This window comes from Anopheles funestus (genome assembly GCF_943734845.2).
Source record: "Anopheles funestus chromosome X unlocalized genomic scaffold, idAnoFuneDA-416_04 X_unloc_31, whole genome shotgun sequence".
Classification (NCBI taxonomy): domain Eukaryota; kingdom Metazoa; phylum Arthropoda; class Insecta; order Diptera; family Culicidae; genus Anopheles; species Anopheles funestus.
Window position 1 is genome coordinate 182,501 of NW_026045156.1, and position 18,127 is coordinate 200,627.

The following is an 18,127-nucleotide window of genomic DNA, read 5'->3' on the forward strand; positions in this document are numbered from 1 at the left end:
TCCCGAGCACGCCATTATGCACAGTGTGGAAGCGTGTTTCCCCCACGACACTAGACGGGCTGCTCGCCATAGTGTTCTATTGTGGCACGCTCCACCCTGAAGTTTGGTTTGTTGTATATCAAGGAATTGATAGGCACTCAAGAATGTGTGCATCGGCCGGGTTTAATCGTCCGACGCGCAATATGCGTTCAACTTATCGGTGTTCATGTGTCCTGCAGTTCACATTGTGACGCGCATTTAGCTGCGGTCTTCATCGATCCATGAGCCGAGTGATCCCCTGCCTAGGGTTTTATAGTAAGGTTCCCAATGTAACACAATCCCGGTGGTACGTCCAAAGACTAACTTTCTGACTAAGTTGTCTTTATTACCCAATAGTCCCAGGCCTTGTGACTTGTGGCTCATGTCTACGCCCATGGCCACCATTCGCTAAGATAGTTTTGAAGTCACTTTGAAGGCCCAGGAACAACTCTCTTAGCACATCGGTTAACCTGACGCCGCAGTCAACTCATGTGCTTGGATCGGATCGAGCTATTGAGTATTGGGCCTGCATACTCGCTCATCCGTATCCTTTGCGTACCGCCCCATGGCCCTTGTATGTCTGCACCACAGTTCCTGTTCGTTCCGTGCCTATGGCCGGATACGTATTGCACATCGGTTAACCTGACGCCGCAGTCAACTCATGTGCTTGGATCGGATCGAGCTATTGAGTATTGGGCCTGCATACTCGCTCATCCGTATCCTTTGCGTACCGCCCCATGGCCCTTGTATGTCTGCACCACAGTTCCTGTTCGTTCCGTGCCTATGGCCGGATACGTATTGCACATCGGTATACCTGTCGCTACTCAGGCAACTCGTGTGCGTGGATTGGATCGAGAACATGGTGTGTGCCCCATGTTATAATTGATAGTCCATATCCACTTTATAGGTTAAAGTCATAAGTTGTGATTGCACAACCATTCTTCATAAGAGTTTAATCACTCTTCAACTAACTTTCGTTCTGGTGTCTTGGTATCAAATCGCGTAAGACACAAGATTCTACTGGCCAAATAGAATCTAGCACATTGGTTAACCTGGCGCCGCAGTCAACTCATGTGCTTGGATCGGATCGAGCTATTGAGTATTGGGCCTGCATACTCGCTCATCCGTATCCTTTGCGTACCGCCCCATGGCCCCGTCCTTAGAGTTAATGACTAGTAGGCTTAACTCTTTGTATGTCTGCACCACAGTTCCCGTTCGTTCCGTGCCGTGGCCGGATACGTATTGCACATCGGTATACCTGTCGCTACTCAGGCAACTCGTGTGCGTGGATTGGATCGAGCTCATGGGGTGTGTAGAGATTCCATGTTATAATTGCAAGTCCATATCCACTTTATAGGTTAAAGTCATAAGTTGTGATTGCACAACCATACTTCATAAGAGTTTAATAACTCTTCAACTAACTTTCGTTCTGGTGTCTTGGTATCAAATCGCATAAGACACAAGATTCTACTGGCCAAATAGAATCTAGCACATTGGTTAACCTGGCGCCGCAGTCAACTCATGTGCTTGGATCGGATCGAGCTATTGAGTATTGGGCCTGCATACTCGCTCATCCGTATCCTTTGCGTACCGCCCCATGGCCCCGTCCTTAGAGTTAATGACTAATAGGCTTAACTCTTTGTATGTCTGCACCACAGTTCCCGTTCGTTCCGTGCCGTGGCCGGATACGTATTGCACAACAGTAGATACCATCACCTGACGTATCTAACACACCACTATTGTAACTCGTCGTCGAAGGACCTTTCAAGTGCCTGATGGCCAGGGGAGCTCTTACACGGCACGGAGACACAGTGATGCTCGCCCATCACAGTGTACAACGATCGAGTTTGCTTAAGTGTCTGGGTACCTACACACCAGACACAATGCAATGGCCACGGATCCACACAAGGCACATCACATGCAGAAAGCTTCACCAGATTATGACACATACCACACTCTTGTAACTCGTCGTCGAAGGGGCGTTCAAAGTGCCTTACGGCTAGGGGAGATCTAGCACGGCACGGAGACACAGTGATGGTAACCCATCAAAGTGTACAACGATCGAGTTTGCTTTCCGCGCAAGCGTTCTAAGTGTCTGGGTACCTACACACCAGACACAATGCAATGGCCACGGATCCACACAAGGCACATCACATGCAGAAAGCTTCACCAGATTATGACACATACCACACTCTTGTAACTCGTCGTCGAAGGGGCGTTCAAAGTGCCTTACGGCTAGGGGGGATCTAGCACGGCACGGAGACACAGTGATGGTCACCCATCAAAGTGTACAACGATCGAGTTTGCTTTCCGCGCAAGCGTTCTAAGTGTCTGGGTATCTAAGCACCAGACACAATGCAATGGCCACGGATCCACACAAGGCACATCACATGCAGAAAGCTTCACCAGATTCTGACACATACCACACACATGCAACTCGTCGTCGAAGGGGCGTTCAAGTGCCTTACGGCTAGGGGAGATCTAGCTCGGCACGGGGACACAGTGATGGTCACCCATCAAAGTGTACAACGAACGAGTTGGCTTTCAACAAATTCTGACACATAGCAAGCGAGCGACCGAGCTACACCGAAGGCAGCCCATGGTTGGTCACTCGCGGACGATCATCAGTAATGATCCTTCCGCAGGTTCACCTACGGAAACCTTGTTACGACTTTTACTTCCTCTAAATCATCAAGTTCGGTCAACTTCAGCCATGCCAGCTGCAGCTCACGAAGGAACCGCGGAAGGTAAGCCTCCAGAAACCTCACTAAATAATCCATCGGTAGTAGCGACGGGCGGTGTGTACAAAGGGCAGGGACGTAATCAGCACTAGCTAATGACTAGTGCTTACTAGAAATTCCAGGTTCATGGGGACCGTTGCAGTCCCCAATCCCGACTAGATGGGCATTTTAGTGATTTCCCGTTCCTCTCGGAATGGGGGCGCCTATTGGCGAGAACACGCTGCGACCCACATTGTAGCACGCGTGCAGCCCAGAACATCTAAGGGCATCACGGACCTGTTATCGCTCATTCTCAGCTTGCTAAACACAAGTTGTCCCGCTAAGCAGGGCAAACGTAGCCGACGACCGCCCGTGAAGGCGCCGCCCGGCTGTAACGTCAGGTGCGCCCGGAGGCGCACTGCTGACAGCGTTCTAGTTAGCATGTTTGAGTCACGTTCGTTATCGGAATTAACCAGACAAATCATTCCACGAACTAAGAACGGCCATGCACCACTACCCTTAAATTTGAGAAAGAGCTATCAATCTGTCTTACCTCGATAAGTTTGGACCTGGTAAATTTTCCCGTGTTGAGTCAAATTAAGCCGCAAGCTCCACTTCTTTTTTTTTTTTTTTATTACTCAAGGATTTTATTCAGTGTAAGTTCTTAAAGTACCTTACATTATAATCCCCATCTCCCTCTCCTGGACCCGTTCCCTAGCGGGGCTTGGAGCCAGGAGTATCTAACGCCGGATCATGGCATCGCCTTTATTGTTACATTTTAATTTCGCATAACATTTCAATCCAAAACGCAATTCTTTCGCAATTCTTCACGCAATTTTCGTTCGCTTTCCCATCTAGCTCATCAAGCCCATCAAGCCCATATCCCCCACCTACTTAACGACCGGAGGTTGTTGCTTCTGTGACGGCGGCCAGGGAGTCCGCGGATAACGCCTCACGCGCTCCCTGGTTCGATGGCACCCTACGTGACGCTCGGCGTATTCGCTCCATTTCACGCCTTCTCATGCGCCGTCTGATGACCTCAGCTTCCGAAGGGGCCGACCTACTTCTTCGGCTTCTACCTCTTGGGACTGGTGGCAGAGTCCCTTCTCTGGCGCGTTGACGGTACACACGTTGCAGGAACAGTCTCCGCTCATGCCGCGCTCTTATCAGCCTCGGAGAAGGAGGCCGTCCGCGTCCTCTCGTGGGGATGGGTGGTGGAGCTTCGCCAGCTGCCTCCGCCCTTACCGCCGCCATCAGGATGTTGTTCTCACGTTCCCGCTCGGCTGCTGCCAATGCGGATGCAAGGCGCACTTCCGCCCGTTCTTCCTCCCTCCAGCGACTTCTTCTGGTCCGTCTAGCTCGACCTCGATTGGACCGGAAGAGTTCCGCCACACCGTCAACGGACACCTGCTCGCCTTCTTGAGAACCGGCGTCCTCCGTTGATGCTCCCGTCGGTGGTGCTGCAAGGTGTGCATTGAGGTTGAGCTGCAGCTCGTCCTCTCGCCAAAGCTGCTGCAACACCTTCGTTATTCTACGTGCAGCTTCCTGGATGTTATTCCACCGCTCGGGGCTCTCCAACAGCTTCATACCGAGATTGTCCTCACTAACTGGATCGTTAGTGCCAAAACCCAGCAACTCCACCCGGATCTCGTGAAAGACATCGCACCGGAACAGCACATGAGCCACCGACTCAACCGACCCCGGGCACCGTGGACACTCCGCCGATGGGGCAAAACCGCAGACATGGAGGTATTCCCGGAAGAACCCGTGTCCGGTTAATACCTGCGAGAGGTGGAAATCCACCTCTCCATGCCGCCTACCCATCCACAGGTGCAAGTCCGGGATCATTCGGTGGGCCCAAACCACGTACCGGCTGGCCGTTGGAGCTGCGGCCGCCGCGTCCCACGCTCGCTGCCACTCCTGGAGAGTCCTCTGCCGCTCCTCCAGCCGGATGTCCTTGCGGCTGGCGCCCGGGGCAGCTAGGAGCCTCCGATGGCACCTTGCGTCCTCTCGTACCAGCAGCCTGAACGGCAACAGGCCTGCCAGCACCACTCCCGTCTCGTATGCCACCGACGCGAACGAGCTGGTGACACCACGTGCCAAGGGCCTCTGCACCTGGGCCAGCTTCCTCCGGCACCACTGCAAATCCGTCGCCTCAGACCACACGGGGGCAGCATAGCGGATGATGGACTCCGCCACCGCCGCCAACAGCCGACGCTTGGCCACCTGGGGCCCACTGTGGTTCCTCATCACTGAGGTGACCACGCCTACGACGCGGAGGGCTTTAGCCGTCGACAGCTCCACGTGTGGCTTCCACGACAGGTGGTCGTGGATCTGGACCCCCAGATACCGGATCGACTGCCTGCTTTGAATGATGGTGTCCCCGACGCGGAACGGCACCCTCAGCAGGCCTCTCCGCAGACTGGAGATCATTACGCCTTCTGTCTTCTCCGGAGCGAGCTGCAGGTGATGGTTCCGCATCCAATCCGCAATCGCGCCCACCGCCTGTTCGGCCACCGACGCCGCCTCCTCTGGTGTGCAACCCCGTGCCAAGACTGCTATGTCATCCGCATAGCCGATGACGCTGGCCCCTTCAGGAAGCTCGACCCGCAACACGCCGTCATACATGATGTTCCACAGCGTCGGGCCCAGAATGGACCCCTGTGGAACACCTGCAGTCACTCGGCGTGTAACGGGCCCGTCTGCGGTGTCATAGACGAGCTCCCTGTTGGCGAAGTAATCCCCCAGGATGTTGCGGAGCTGTCTCGGCACGCCTTTCTCCTCCAGGGCTGCAGCGATGCACTGCCAGCTGGCAGTATTGAACGCATTGCGCACATCAAGCGCCACAACAAGAAGGCAGCGTTTATCTCTGTTGTTAGTGCGGCCAAAAGACATCGCGTGACGGCCCGCATCCACCACCAGCTGGATCGCCTGCACCGTCGAACGGCCCCTCCTGAACCCGTATTGGTTTCCTGCCAGCCTCGGTGATTCCGGATCTTCGATGACGTCATTGATACGCGACAGCAGCAACCGCTCGTACGCCTTCCCCGGGTTGTTTAACAGCAGAATCGGGCGGAAAGATGAAGCGAGCCCTGGCGGCTTACCCGGCTTGGGGATAAGGGCCAGCTTCTGCTTTTTCCACGCATCCGGGAACCGCTCGTTGTTCAAACACTCCTGAAACAGCGTCCTAAAGGTGTCCGGATGCTTCCGAATGGCGGCCGTCAAAGCGGCGTTCGGCACGCCATCGAGCCCCGGAGCCTTCCTCGGGTTCAGCGAGCTTGCGATGTCCAGCAGCTCCTGCACCGTGACGTCCCGAACAGGTTCCTCCTCCCCCCTCTCCAGGACTTGGCCTGGTGACGATGGCCAGTCAACCGGAGGATGCTGGGGGAACAGAGTAGAGACGACGCCCTCTAACACCGACGGATCGCGCTCCCTCGCCGTCCAGCTTCCGCGAAGGCGGCTCAGCACGTTGCGGAACCACTGTCCCGTTTCATCCTCCGCAAGGCCCCGCAGCATCTCATCAAAGTGCGCCTTTTTGCTGTCATTGATTGCTGTCTCCAGGGCGGTCCGCACCTGGAGGAGATCACCGGCTGCAGCAATCTGCACCTCCTCGTTGGTGGCAGCTTCCAGGCGTTCCTTGGCGAGGCGGCAGTCCTCGCACAGAACCCCAATCGCTGGCGTCCACCAGTACGCAGGGCGCCCCGAGTGACCCTGTGACGGGAACACTCGCGCCATGGTTCCATCACAGGCCTCCGTCAGGACTTGCTCCAAGCTTTCGGCACTTGTAACCCGTTCAGCGAACGAGGTTACGTCGAGCGCTACGCCGAAAAGCTGAGCGTCAAACTGACGGGCTCGCCACCTCGTGCCGCTTTCCCGTACGGAAGGACCCTCCTGACGACGACGATCCGCCGCTGGCCGCTGGAGCAGCTCCCCTACAGCAAACCGAATGTAAACATGGTCGCTGTATGAGTATCTGCCTAATATCCTCCACCGACGCTCCGGAGAGATATTATCACCGGTGATGCTGCGGCTGGCAAAGGAAACATCTACTACGCTCGGACGAGCCACTCCGTTGCCCAGGAAGGTTGGGGCGGTGCCGGTGTTTAAAATCTCCAGCCCCAAGCTGTCGACAAGCTGGATCACGGCTTCTCCTTTCGCGTTGGTGCGTCCACTCCCCCAAGCAGTATGCCACGCGTTGAGATCACCCGCAAAGACGACGCGCGGGTGACCTCTCGCCAACACGTCGATGCGCTGCATCATCTCCTCAAACTCAGGGACGCCTGCTGAAGGCGACACGTAGCAGCAAACGAAGAGGACGCCATTTATCCGGGCAGCCGCGATCCCTGACTGCGTCACGGAGACCACCTGCTGGATCGGATACGCCTCGCTGCTGGCTATGATGGCCACCTTCCCGTCCCTGTCGGCTACCCAGTTCCCGTTGTTCCTGGGGACACTGTGCAGCTCTACCATGAGGCAGACATCCGCCCGCTCCATCCTCATCGTGTTGAGCGCAAGGTCTTGCGCGCTCCTACTGCGGTTAACATTTATTTGCAGCACATCCATGTTAATCCGAAAGTTGTCCACCACAGGCTGCGGCACCAATACGGTGGGCGCCGCCACACAACATGCACTTGATGACGTTAGTGCAAACCGACGCCTTGTGTGTGTGGTCACCGCACCGCAAGCAGCGCTTTGACCGGTCCTCTCCCGTGCACGTAGCGGCGATATGCCCCCGCTCCAAACACCGGAAGCACCGAGTCAGATGACCCGATACTTTGGGGGCCTCGTGCACCACACAATATGTATAACCCAGCTCCAGGCGGCGATCTTTGACGAGCTCAGCCTCTGCTCGTGGAAGGCGCACTCGAGCCCGCTTTGTCATATCTCGGCGCTCCCAGAGATTGACGTTGGCCACCAATGACTGCTTACCTAGCGAGGTCCTGAGCGCCTTCTTGATTGCCTCCTCGTCAATCATATTATCGATGCCCGTCATGACGACCTCAGCCATTTCCGTCTTGACCGTGACGGATCCGCTATCCCCGATCACCTCCTCAATGATATCTCTCAGTGCCGCGCTGTCTACATCACGCGACAAAGGCAGCAGGAGGTGGTCCTTCGGCGTTCTTCTGCCGACACCTATTTGCCGCTGGAAGTCTGCAATCCGCGGGCTGCTCCGGAGCTTTACATACATATCTTTATACGAGACTCCCGGGGCGGGCACCACGATGATCTCGTCCGGACGCTTCCGTCGCGGACGCCGCTTCTCTTGCTGGTGTATCTCCAACCGCTGCTGCTGCTGCCCCGCTCGCTGGTGCGCCCACTGCTGATACTGCCGGTGCACTGGCTGCTGCTGGGCTGGCTGCCGGGGCCGATTCGCTCCATTCCGCTTGTTATTACGGCGGTTGCCGCTAACGACCTCCACCCACTCTCCCGGTTCATTTAACACCGCCGGGGGTGTCGACTTCACCGCGCCCCGACGCTGAACACGCCCGCTCTGCTGAACCGTCGGCCACTCCTGCACAGGTGGCCGCTGCTGTTGTTGTTGCTGCGGCTGCTGTTTACGCCACCGTTGGCGCTGCTGCTCCTCCAGCTGCTGCCGCTGTTCCTGCCGTTGCTGGCTTTCCAGCCTCCGGATCATCTCCTGCTCACGCTGCAGCTCCTGCTGGCTCTCCGGCCGAGCTGCGCCTGTTCCCCCCAGGGTTTGCGCCAGAAGAGCGTTAAAGAGCTCCTTCTCCTTCCGGAGCTCTTCGCGGTGTTCCGCCTCACGCTGCCGAGTCTCCTCACGGTATTCCGCCTCGCGCATACGAGCCTCTTCTCGCGCCTCCTTCGCCTCCTTTCGTGCCTCCTTCAGTTGTTCGTTGGAGGCCTCAATTTGAAGGCGCAGCATCTGAATCTGTTCCTCCAATCGTTTGACGATACCAATCGTCATTTCGTTATCCGCCTTCGCGTCCGCCAGCATCCGGCGCACTTCCCCGGTGGAAACCCCGGTGGAAGTTGCCGGCTTCGTCGCTGCTCCCGCCGATTTAACTCCCGCCGTCGCCATTGTCCGCGCTGGCACTCCTGCCGATGCCGGTTCCTCGGCGATGGTCGCTAGTTTCTTCTCACCCAACGGCTTCTTTGCTACGACGGTAGGACGCTCATCGACCGATAACGTTCGTCCTCTCGCCCGCGTTTCCATGGTGGCGGGTTGTTACCCCCCGCCACCGCGTATGTCCTTGACGCTGCCGCTATGAGAAACACTCCCACACAAACGCGCGGGCAAAAAGAAGCCACGCCCGGCAACACTCACGCGCGGGAAAAAAAGAAGCCACGCCCAGCAATAAGAAAAGTTCAACGCGCTCGCGAACACACACACGCGCGGGAAAAAGAAGCCACGCCCAGCAACAAGAAAAGTTCAACGCGCTCGCGAACACACACACACGCGGGAAGAAGAAGCCACGCCCGGCAACAAGCGTAAAAGTTCCACGCGCTCACGAACACACGCGCTCGCGCGCACACTCACACAACTGAGAAAAAGTGAGAAAAAGTTCCACGCGCTCACTCGCGGCAATACCACGCACGACAACACCACGCGCGGCAACACCACACTCGCGGCAACACCGCACTCGCGGCAACACCACTCGCGACAACACTACTCGCGACAACCCCACGCGCGGCAACACCGCACTCGCGGCAACACCACTCACGGCAACACCACGCGCGGCAACAACCGCGAAAGTTCCACGCGGTCGTGCACCCACCAACACACGTACACACACACGCACGGCAACAGTCGAAAAATTTCTAGATGCTTTCAGAATGTTCCAGAATGAATATCCGCGAACGTTCCACACGCTCATGCACCCACCAACACACGTACACACACACGCACGGCAACAGTCGAAAAATTTCTAGATGCTTTCAGAATGTTCTAGAATGAATATCCGCGAAAGTTTAACGCGCTCGTGCACACACCAACACACGTACACACACACGCACGGCAACAGTCGAAAAATGTCTAGATGCTTCTAGAATGTTCTAGAATGCATATCCGCGAAAGTGCCACGTGCTCGTGCACACACCAACACACGTACACACACACGCACGGCAACAGTCGAAAAATATTCTAGATACTTCTAGAATGTCCAATTCAAGCTCGCCCTCGCACTCACTAACGTGGAACACAAGCGTGCCCACGCACACACACGCCGACACGGAACACCCGGTCGATATATGATTTCACAATGTTGCGTAATCCTTCACAAAAATCACCGATTTTCGCAAACTATGTCTTAAAAACTTTGCCTCTTAAAAGCACACACACTCAAGTAATCCGATTTACGATTTCAATCACGGAAAACCATATATTTCACAAATTCAGAATAGTGCGTGAAGCGTCACTACGATTTCACAATGTTGCGTAATCACAAAACTCCACCGATTTTCGCAAACAATGTCTTAAAATCTTTGCCTCTTAAAAGCACACACTCTCACATAATCCGATTTACGATTTTAATCACGGAAAACCATAAATTTTGCAATTTAAGAAAAGTGCGTGCAGCGTCACTTTTCCTTACGCTTCACATACACACGTACACACGCTCACTACTGTTCGTCATACGGACAACTTTCTCTCCCGCTCTCTCGCTCTCGCAAATAATCTCTCACTACACGGAGCACTGTGCGGACACGTCCGTTCTGGTCGAGCTCTCGATTGCGACTGCAAGCTCCACTTCTTGTGGTGCCCTTCCGTCAATTCCTTTAAGTTTCAACTTTGCAACCATACTTCCCCCGGAACCCGATTTTGGTTTCCCGGAAGCGACTGAGAGCACCGAATAGGGGTAGCGTCTCCCAATTGCTAATTGGCATCGTTTACGGTTAGAACTAGGGCGGTATCTAATCGCCTTCGATCCTCTAACTTTCGTTCTTGATTAAAGAAAGCATCCATGGCAAACGCTTTCGCTTCAGTTGGTCCTACGACGGTCTACGAATTTCACCTCTCGCGCCGTAATACCAATGCCCCCAACTACTTCTGTTAATCATTACCTCTAGGTTTCTGACAAACCAACGAAATCGTATAAACCGAGGTCATATTCCATTATTCCATGCAAGATTATTCTCGGCCAACGCCAACCCCACGGGGGGGCCGGACGCTTTGTCTTAGCCTGCTTTGAGCACTCTAATTTGTTCAAGGTAAATGTGAGTATCTTGAGCACCATGAGGAGCCCGTGCCGGAGTTAACCGGTAGCACGGTACTCGTTCACAGAGTAACGCCCAAGTACACCATTGTGAGTCGCAGCCGTGAGCGCGCGCACGAACGGCCCCGGCGTGTAACCGGGCGCCCGTGGCGGTCACGTGTCTGGACGGGCAATCAACTTCGAACGTTTTAACCGCAACAACTTTAATATACGCTAGTGGAGCTGGAATTACCGCGGCTGCTGGCACCAGACTTGCCCTCCACTTGATCCTTGTTGAAGGATTTATACTCAACTCATTCCAATTATGGACCATCGTTAGAGAGGTCCATATTGTTATTTCTCGTCACTACCTCCCCGTACTGGGATTGGGTAATTTACGCGCCTGCTGCCTTCCTTGGATGTGGTAGCCATTTCTCAGGCTCCCTCTCCGGAATCGAACCCTGATTCCCCGTTACCCGTCGCAACCATGGTAGTCCTCTACACTACCATCAATAGTTGATAGGGCAGACATTTGAAAGATCTGTCGTCAGTCGACAAGCGACCATACGATCTGCGTCCTTATCCAGACTTCAACTCAAGCCGCCCGGAGGCGATTGGTTTAACTAATAAGTGCACCAGTTCAGCTACCCGCGAGGGCAACAGTCCCGGCATGTTGCATGTATTAGCTCTGGATTTTCCACAGTTATCCAAGTAACTAGTGGTAGGATGATCTTGTGAATTATAGCTGTTATACTGAGCCTTATGCGGTTTCACATTCATTTATGTTTGTACTTAGACATGCATGGCTTAACCTTTGAGACAAGCGTATATTACTGGTAGGATCAACCAGAATTCGTTCCACTACAGACACACACTCGCTTAGTGGGAAATAAATTTCCACACAACTCTCTCTCTCTAGAACCATATGGAATGGCTCTTTGGTGTTGGGTAAGGCACCAATTTGTTGGGGTGTAACGGTCACCACCAACTTTAAGTTTGTTAGGGCACAACGGAAACCACTAACTAAACTTTAGGAAACTAAATTTCCTCACACATTATCTCTCACCATATTAGCACTAGGTGCTATCCACGATTGTACAACGTTTCAACTCTTGAATCGACCGTAGGGCCGCGGAATTGCTTCCGGGCCCCTATTCTCGCTATTAATTGTTCATCTCTTTCAATACATCGAGTTCGTTCCATTGGGTAGTTCGCATGGCGAACGTTTTGATGCAGCCCCCTGGGGGACCACGGCACTTTACACCGGGTATGGTGTATGCGCAACCTACAGATAACAATAAACCCCTTATGCGTGTGTAAACCGATGTTGGGCTGCTCAACATCTTTCATGGTTACATCACTTGCACCAGAACCCACGGTGCCGATTTGGTAATATGTTGTACATTTACTCTCAAGATGTACGCTTCGGCCCCTTATTCAGGGGCTCAAGCTATTACCAGCAAGAACAATCCTCATCCAGACTTGAACTCGAAACACCCGCAGGCGAACGGTTTAACTAATAAGTGCACCAGTCTTGAATCCATGCGTCGGTGGAAACAATGCCGGCGTGTTGCATGTATTAGCTCTGAACTTAGCGAGTGATTGCCTTGCAGCTGTCATACTGAGCGTAGAGCGTGATTATCGCTCACTTGAACCATGTTGAATGGCTCTTTGGTGTAGGGTAAGGCACCAATTTGTTGGGGCGTAACGGTCACCACCAACTTAAGACTTGCTTATAGGTATTTCAACGTTTTCAACTCTTTAATCGACCGTGTTTCATTATCATCTCTTCTTCTTATTAAATGCATCGAGTTCGTTCCATTGGGTAGTTCGCGTGGCGAACGGTTTGATGCAGCCCCCCGGGGGGGACCACGGCACTTTACACCGGGCATGGTGTATGCGCAACCTACAGATCACCAATATATTTGTGATCGATAATGCACACTTCTTACACGACTGACCAGTCGACAGCGCTGCCTTCCTATTATGCGTGTGTAAACCGATGTTGGGCTGCTCAACATCTTTCACGGTTACATCACTTGCACCCGAACCCATGGTGCCGATTTGGTAATATGTTGTACATGGTCTCAAGATGTACGCTTCGACCCCTTATTCAGGGGCTCAAGCTATTACCAGCAAGATCAATCCTCATCCAGACTTGAACTCGAAACACCCGGAGGCGAACGGTTTAACTAATAAGTGCACCAGTCTTGAATCCATGCGTCGGTGGAAACAATGCCGGCATGTTGCATGTATTAGCTCTGAACATAGCGAGTGATTGCCTTGTAGCTGTCGAACTGAGCGTAGAATGTGATTATCGCTCACTTGAAAGGGTCAAGCCCTTTCGAGTCGTCCGGTTTTTACGCCAGACGACTCGGTTCACCATCTTTCGGGAAGGGACCGTCTCGGTCGCAAGCTGCTCCGGTCCCCAAACAACCTGCGACAAATGATAGGAAATGCCGACATCAATACGTGTTCAGTTTGGTTTATCGCTCATAGGTCTTTTTGACCATCGATCCCTGATTATAACTCTCAATTAAACAGTCAGGAGAGTAAGGCATGCCCATCGATATCTCATCGACAGGCGATACCGCAAGAACGGCCAACGACACATCAGGTGATCGATTATTGCTACGACTTTTGCTTAATCGTTTCCACTCCTTAGAGAAAGAAACCCCCGGGGACCGTCTCGGTCGCAAGCTGCTCCGGTCCCTAAACAACCTGCGACAAATGATAGGAAATGCCGACATCAATACGTGTTCAGTTTGGTTTATCGCTCATAGGTCTGATTGACCATCGATCCCTGATTAAACTCTCAGTAATCCAGTCGGGAGAGTAAGGCATGCCCATCGATATCTCATCGACAGGCGATACCGCTTGAACGGCCAACGACACATCAGAGGATCGTATCTTGCTACAACTTATGCTTAATCGTTTCTTCTCCTTGGAGAAAGAAACCCCCGGGGACCGTCTCGGCCGCAAGCTGCTCCGGTCCCTAAACAACCTGCGGCATCAAATGATAGGAAAAGCCGACATCAATACGTGTTCAGTTTGGTTTATCGCTCATAGGTCTGTTTGACCATCGATCCCTGATTAATACTCTCAATTAGAAGGTCGGTAGAGTAAGGCATGCCCATCGATATCTCATCGACAGGCGATACCGCATGAACGGCCAACGACACATCAGAGGATCGTATCTTGCTACAACTCTTGCTTAATAGTTTCCACTCCTTGGAGAAAGAAACCCCCGGGGACCGTCTCGGCCGCAAGCTGCTCCGGTCCCTAAACAACCTGCGGCATCAAATGATAGGAAAAGCCGACATCAATACGTGTTCAGTTTGGTTTATCGCTCATAGGTCTGTTTGACCATCGATCCTAGAATTCAACTTTCGAGTAAGGCATGCCCGTCGATATCTCATCGATAGGCGATGCCGGTAGAACGGCCAACGACACACATCTAGGATCGCATTTACTCTTCCTTGGATGGATAACCAATACCCTAGGACCGTTTCATCGCGAGCTGCTCCGGTCCTCAAACAACTCGCGAACCACCGATAGGATGATATTAGGAATGGCCGACTTTCATCCTTTAACTCTCAGTTCTGCTTACCAAAACATAGGTACTTGGACCTTAAAGACCACTATATGTTCCCCGATCGGGGGCAATCGGAACGTCTATCCATCATCAACATCGTTTCACTCATTCCGAACCACCAAATTGGACAGACAGTACCATATTCACCAACCGATTGCTTCAACTTCGCAAACTGTATGGTAAGTTCTACTAATTTCACATCTTACCATCGACTAATAGGGCATAAATCCACTTGGAAATCACTTTTCCTTGGTCCTCGGACCTTCTACGACAACGTCCAACAAATATCCGAAGTCGTTTCCCAACTTAGACCAAGCATTTCGTATCTTTACTTCTAATCGATTTTTTCTCGCATAATTGACGATCAAAATCTAAAAACCACATTTTGAGCCAGAAGCAGTCGTCCGATCGTCCTGGGGGTAGTCTCAATCGATTTAGAAGGGTCCAATTCATAAAGATACATACTCAGTCAAAATCATGCTTCTGGCTCACCTACCCCCTATATAGTAAACGAAAGCGTACAGGCGTGGAAAACGTGCCATTTTTCTCCATCACGGACTTTTTTTTTCTCGTTGCACCGACTCTAGTAAAAAAGTGAAATTTTTTACTAGTTACCAACTTTTGCAAATTATCATCGGATATCACTTTTTATGGTCTATAGTAAGTTCTTATCACGTTTTAGTAGTTTTTGAAAAAAAAATTTTTTTGAACTTTTCAAAATTTTTCAAAACAAAGTTTTTGTAGGCGGTTTTGTGTATGGAGGGTTACTAGTCTCGGGGTCACTGTTTGACCAAAAAACCACTATATATCATTCGAAAGGTAATTTCAAGGGCTACAAAAAATTGTTCTACGGCACCCCCCTCCGACGTCTAGTATTCGAGTTATTGGCCAAAAACCATCACTTGAGCGATTTTTCGTTCAGGGTACCCGACTCTAGTAAAAAAGTGAAATTTTTCTCGATTGACCAAGTGTTGCAAATGACCATCGGATTTCACTTTTTATGGTCTATAGTGAGTTCTGATCACGATTTGGTACTTTTTGAAAAAATTTTTTTGACGCACTTTTCAAAATTTTGCAAAACCAAAACTTTTTAGGCGGTTTTGTGTATGGAGGGTTACTAGTCTCGGGGTCACTGTTTGACCAAAAAACCACTATATATCATTCGAAAGGTAATTTCAAGGGCTACAAAAAATTGTTCTACGGCACCCCCCTCCGACGTCTAGTATTCGAGTTATTGACCAAAAACCGCAACTATAGCGGTTTTTCGTACAGGGTACCCGACTCTAGTAAAATGATGCGATTTTTACTAGTCTAGGAACTTTTTGGTCAAAAAATCAAGTATATGTCATTCGATAGATAATTTCAAGGGCTACCAAAAATTGTTCCACGACACCCCCCTGCGACGTCTAGTATTCGAGTTATTAGCCAAAAACCGCAATTATAGCGGTTTTTCGTCCAGGGTACCCGACTCTAGTAAAATGATGCGATTTTTACTAGTCTAGGGAACTTTTTGGCCAAAAATCAAGTATATGTCAATCGATAGATAATTTCAAGGGCTACCAAAAATTGTTCCACGACACCCCCCTGCGACGTCTAGTATTCGAGTTATTAGCCAAAAACCGCAACTATAGCGGTTTTTCGTACAGGGTACCCGACTCTAGTAAAATGATGCGATTTTTACTAGTCTAGGAACTTTTTGGTCAAAAAATCAAGTATATGTCATTCGATAGATAATTTCAAGGGCTACCAAAAATTGTTCCACGACACCCCCCTGCGACGTCTAGTATTCGAGTTATGGGCCAAAAACCATTCATACTTGAGCATTTTGCTCATTTTGCCTGTACGGGTACCGGGGACTAGTAAAATCAGGCCAATTTTACTAGAGTGGGGGTACTTTTTGGTCAAAAAAACAACTTTTGCTCGTTCGATAGGGAATCGATAGGGCAACAAAAAATCGTTCTACGACCCCCCCTTCCGATGTCTAGTATTCGAGTTATGGGCCAAAAACTGTTTATAGTTAATTTTTCACTCGATTTTTCACCAAGTATCGCACATTACTCCGGTTCTATACATTAGATCGTCAATCTTTAAGATTTTATGGGTAGTTCCAACTGTTTGCTACATTTCATCCATACATCACGAACCGATTCAATGTCTGTGGTAGAAGTTATTAGAGGAATAAAAAAATTTACCCTTGGCTTTGGACCGTACAAGTTTACCCATTTTTGGCCCGTATTTGCCCCATAGCTCCGCCGGTATCCAAGATATCGCCACACTTTCTTCTGGCCATGGGTAGATGGCACTTGTGGCTAGATTTCTTCCATGCACCACTAATCGCTACCATGTCTGTGGCCGGAGCTATTCACGAAAGCGCCTCGCGCACTTGGTCGGATTTTTGGTCCAACTTCACCATTTTTGGCCCATATTTGCCCCATAGCTCCGCCGGTATCCAATATATGGCCACACTTTCTTCTGGCCATGGGTAGATGGCACTTGTGGCTAGATTTCTTCCATGCACCACTAATCGCTACCATGTCTGTGGCCGGAGCTATTCGACGAACAACCATCGCATTTACCTAGGTACTTTTTCGGATTTTTGGTCCAACTTGCACCATTTTTGGCCCATATTTGCCCCATAGCTCCGCCGGTATCCAAGATATGGCCACACTTTCTTCTGGCCATGGGTAGATGGCACTTGTGGCTAGATTTCTTCCATGCACCACTAATCGCTACCATGTCTGTGGCCGGAGCTATTCACGAAAGCGCCTCGCGCACTTGGTCGGATTGTTGGTCCAACTTGCACCATTTTTGGCCCATATTTGCCCCATAGCTCCGCCGGTATCCAAGATATCGCCACACTTTCTTCTGGCCATGGCTAGATGGCACTTGTGGCTAGATTTCTTCCATGCACCACTAATCGCTACCATGTCTGTGGCCGGAGCTATTCACGAAAGCGCCTCGCGCACTTGGTCGGATTTTTGGTCCAACTTCACCATTTTTGGCCCATATTTGCACCATAGCTCCGCCGGTATCCAATATATGGCCACACTTTCTTCTGGCCATGGGTAGATGGCACTTGTGGCTAGATTTCTTCCATGCACCACTAATCGCTACCATGTCTGTGGCCGGAGCTATTCGACGAACAACCATCGCATTTACCTAGGTACTTTTTCGGATTTTTGGTCCAACTTGCACCATTTTTGGCCCGTATTTGCACCATAGCTCCGCCGGTATCCAAGATATGGCCACACTTTCTTCTGGCCATGGCTAGATGGCACTTGTGGCTAGATTTCTTCCATGCACCACTAATCGCTACCATGTCTGTGGCCGGAGCTATTCGACGAACAACCATCGCATTTACCTAGGTACTTTTTCGGATTTTTGGTCCAACTTGCACCATTTTTGGCCCATATTTGCCCCATAGCTCCGCCGGTATCCAAGATATCGCCACACTTTCTTCTGGCCATGGCTAGATGGCACTTGTGGCTAGATTTCTTCCATGCACCACTAATCGCTACCATGTCTGTGGCCGGAGCTATTCACGAAAGCGCCTCGCGCACTTGGTCGGATTTTTGGTCCAACTTCACCATTTTTGGCCCATATTTGCACCATAGCTCCGCCGGTATCCAAGATATGGC

At 51.4% G+C, this 18,127-nt stretch overlaps 1 protein-coding gene and 1 non-coding gene across 2 annotated transcripts; both read right to left on the reverse strand.

Moving 5' to 3' along the window:
- Positions 1-131: 131 nt before the first annotated feature.
- On the reverse strand, positions 132-289 carry LOC125773358 (5.8S ribosomal RNA). The gene has a single exon (XR_007420053.1). It is a non-coding gene; the product is annotated as a 5.8S ribosomal RNA (ribosomal RNA).
- Positions 290-7,302: 7,013 nt separating this feature from the next.
- Positions 7,303-15,224, reverse strand: LOC125773353 (putative uncharacterized protein DDB_G0271606). Its single transcript, XM_049444350.1, has 3 exons — positions 9,418-15,224; positions 7,668-9,357; positions 7,303-7,328 (listed from the first exon to the last, which is right to left on the reverse strand). The coding sequence occupies exons 2-3, from the start codon at positions 8,914-8,916 to the stop codon at positions 7,303-7,305; spliced, it is 1,275 nt and encodes a 424-aa protein (XP_049300307.1). The 5' UTR covers positions 8,917-9,357; positions 9,418-15,224.
- Between the last annotated feature and the right edge of the window lie 2,903 nt (positions 15,225-18,127).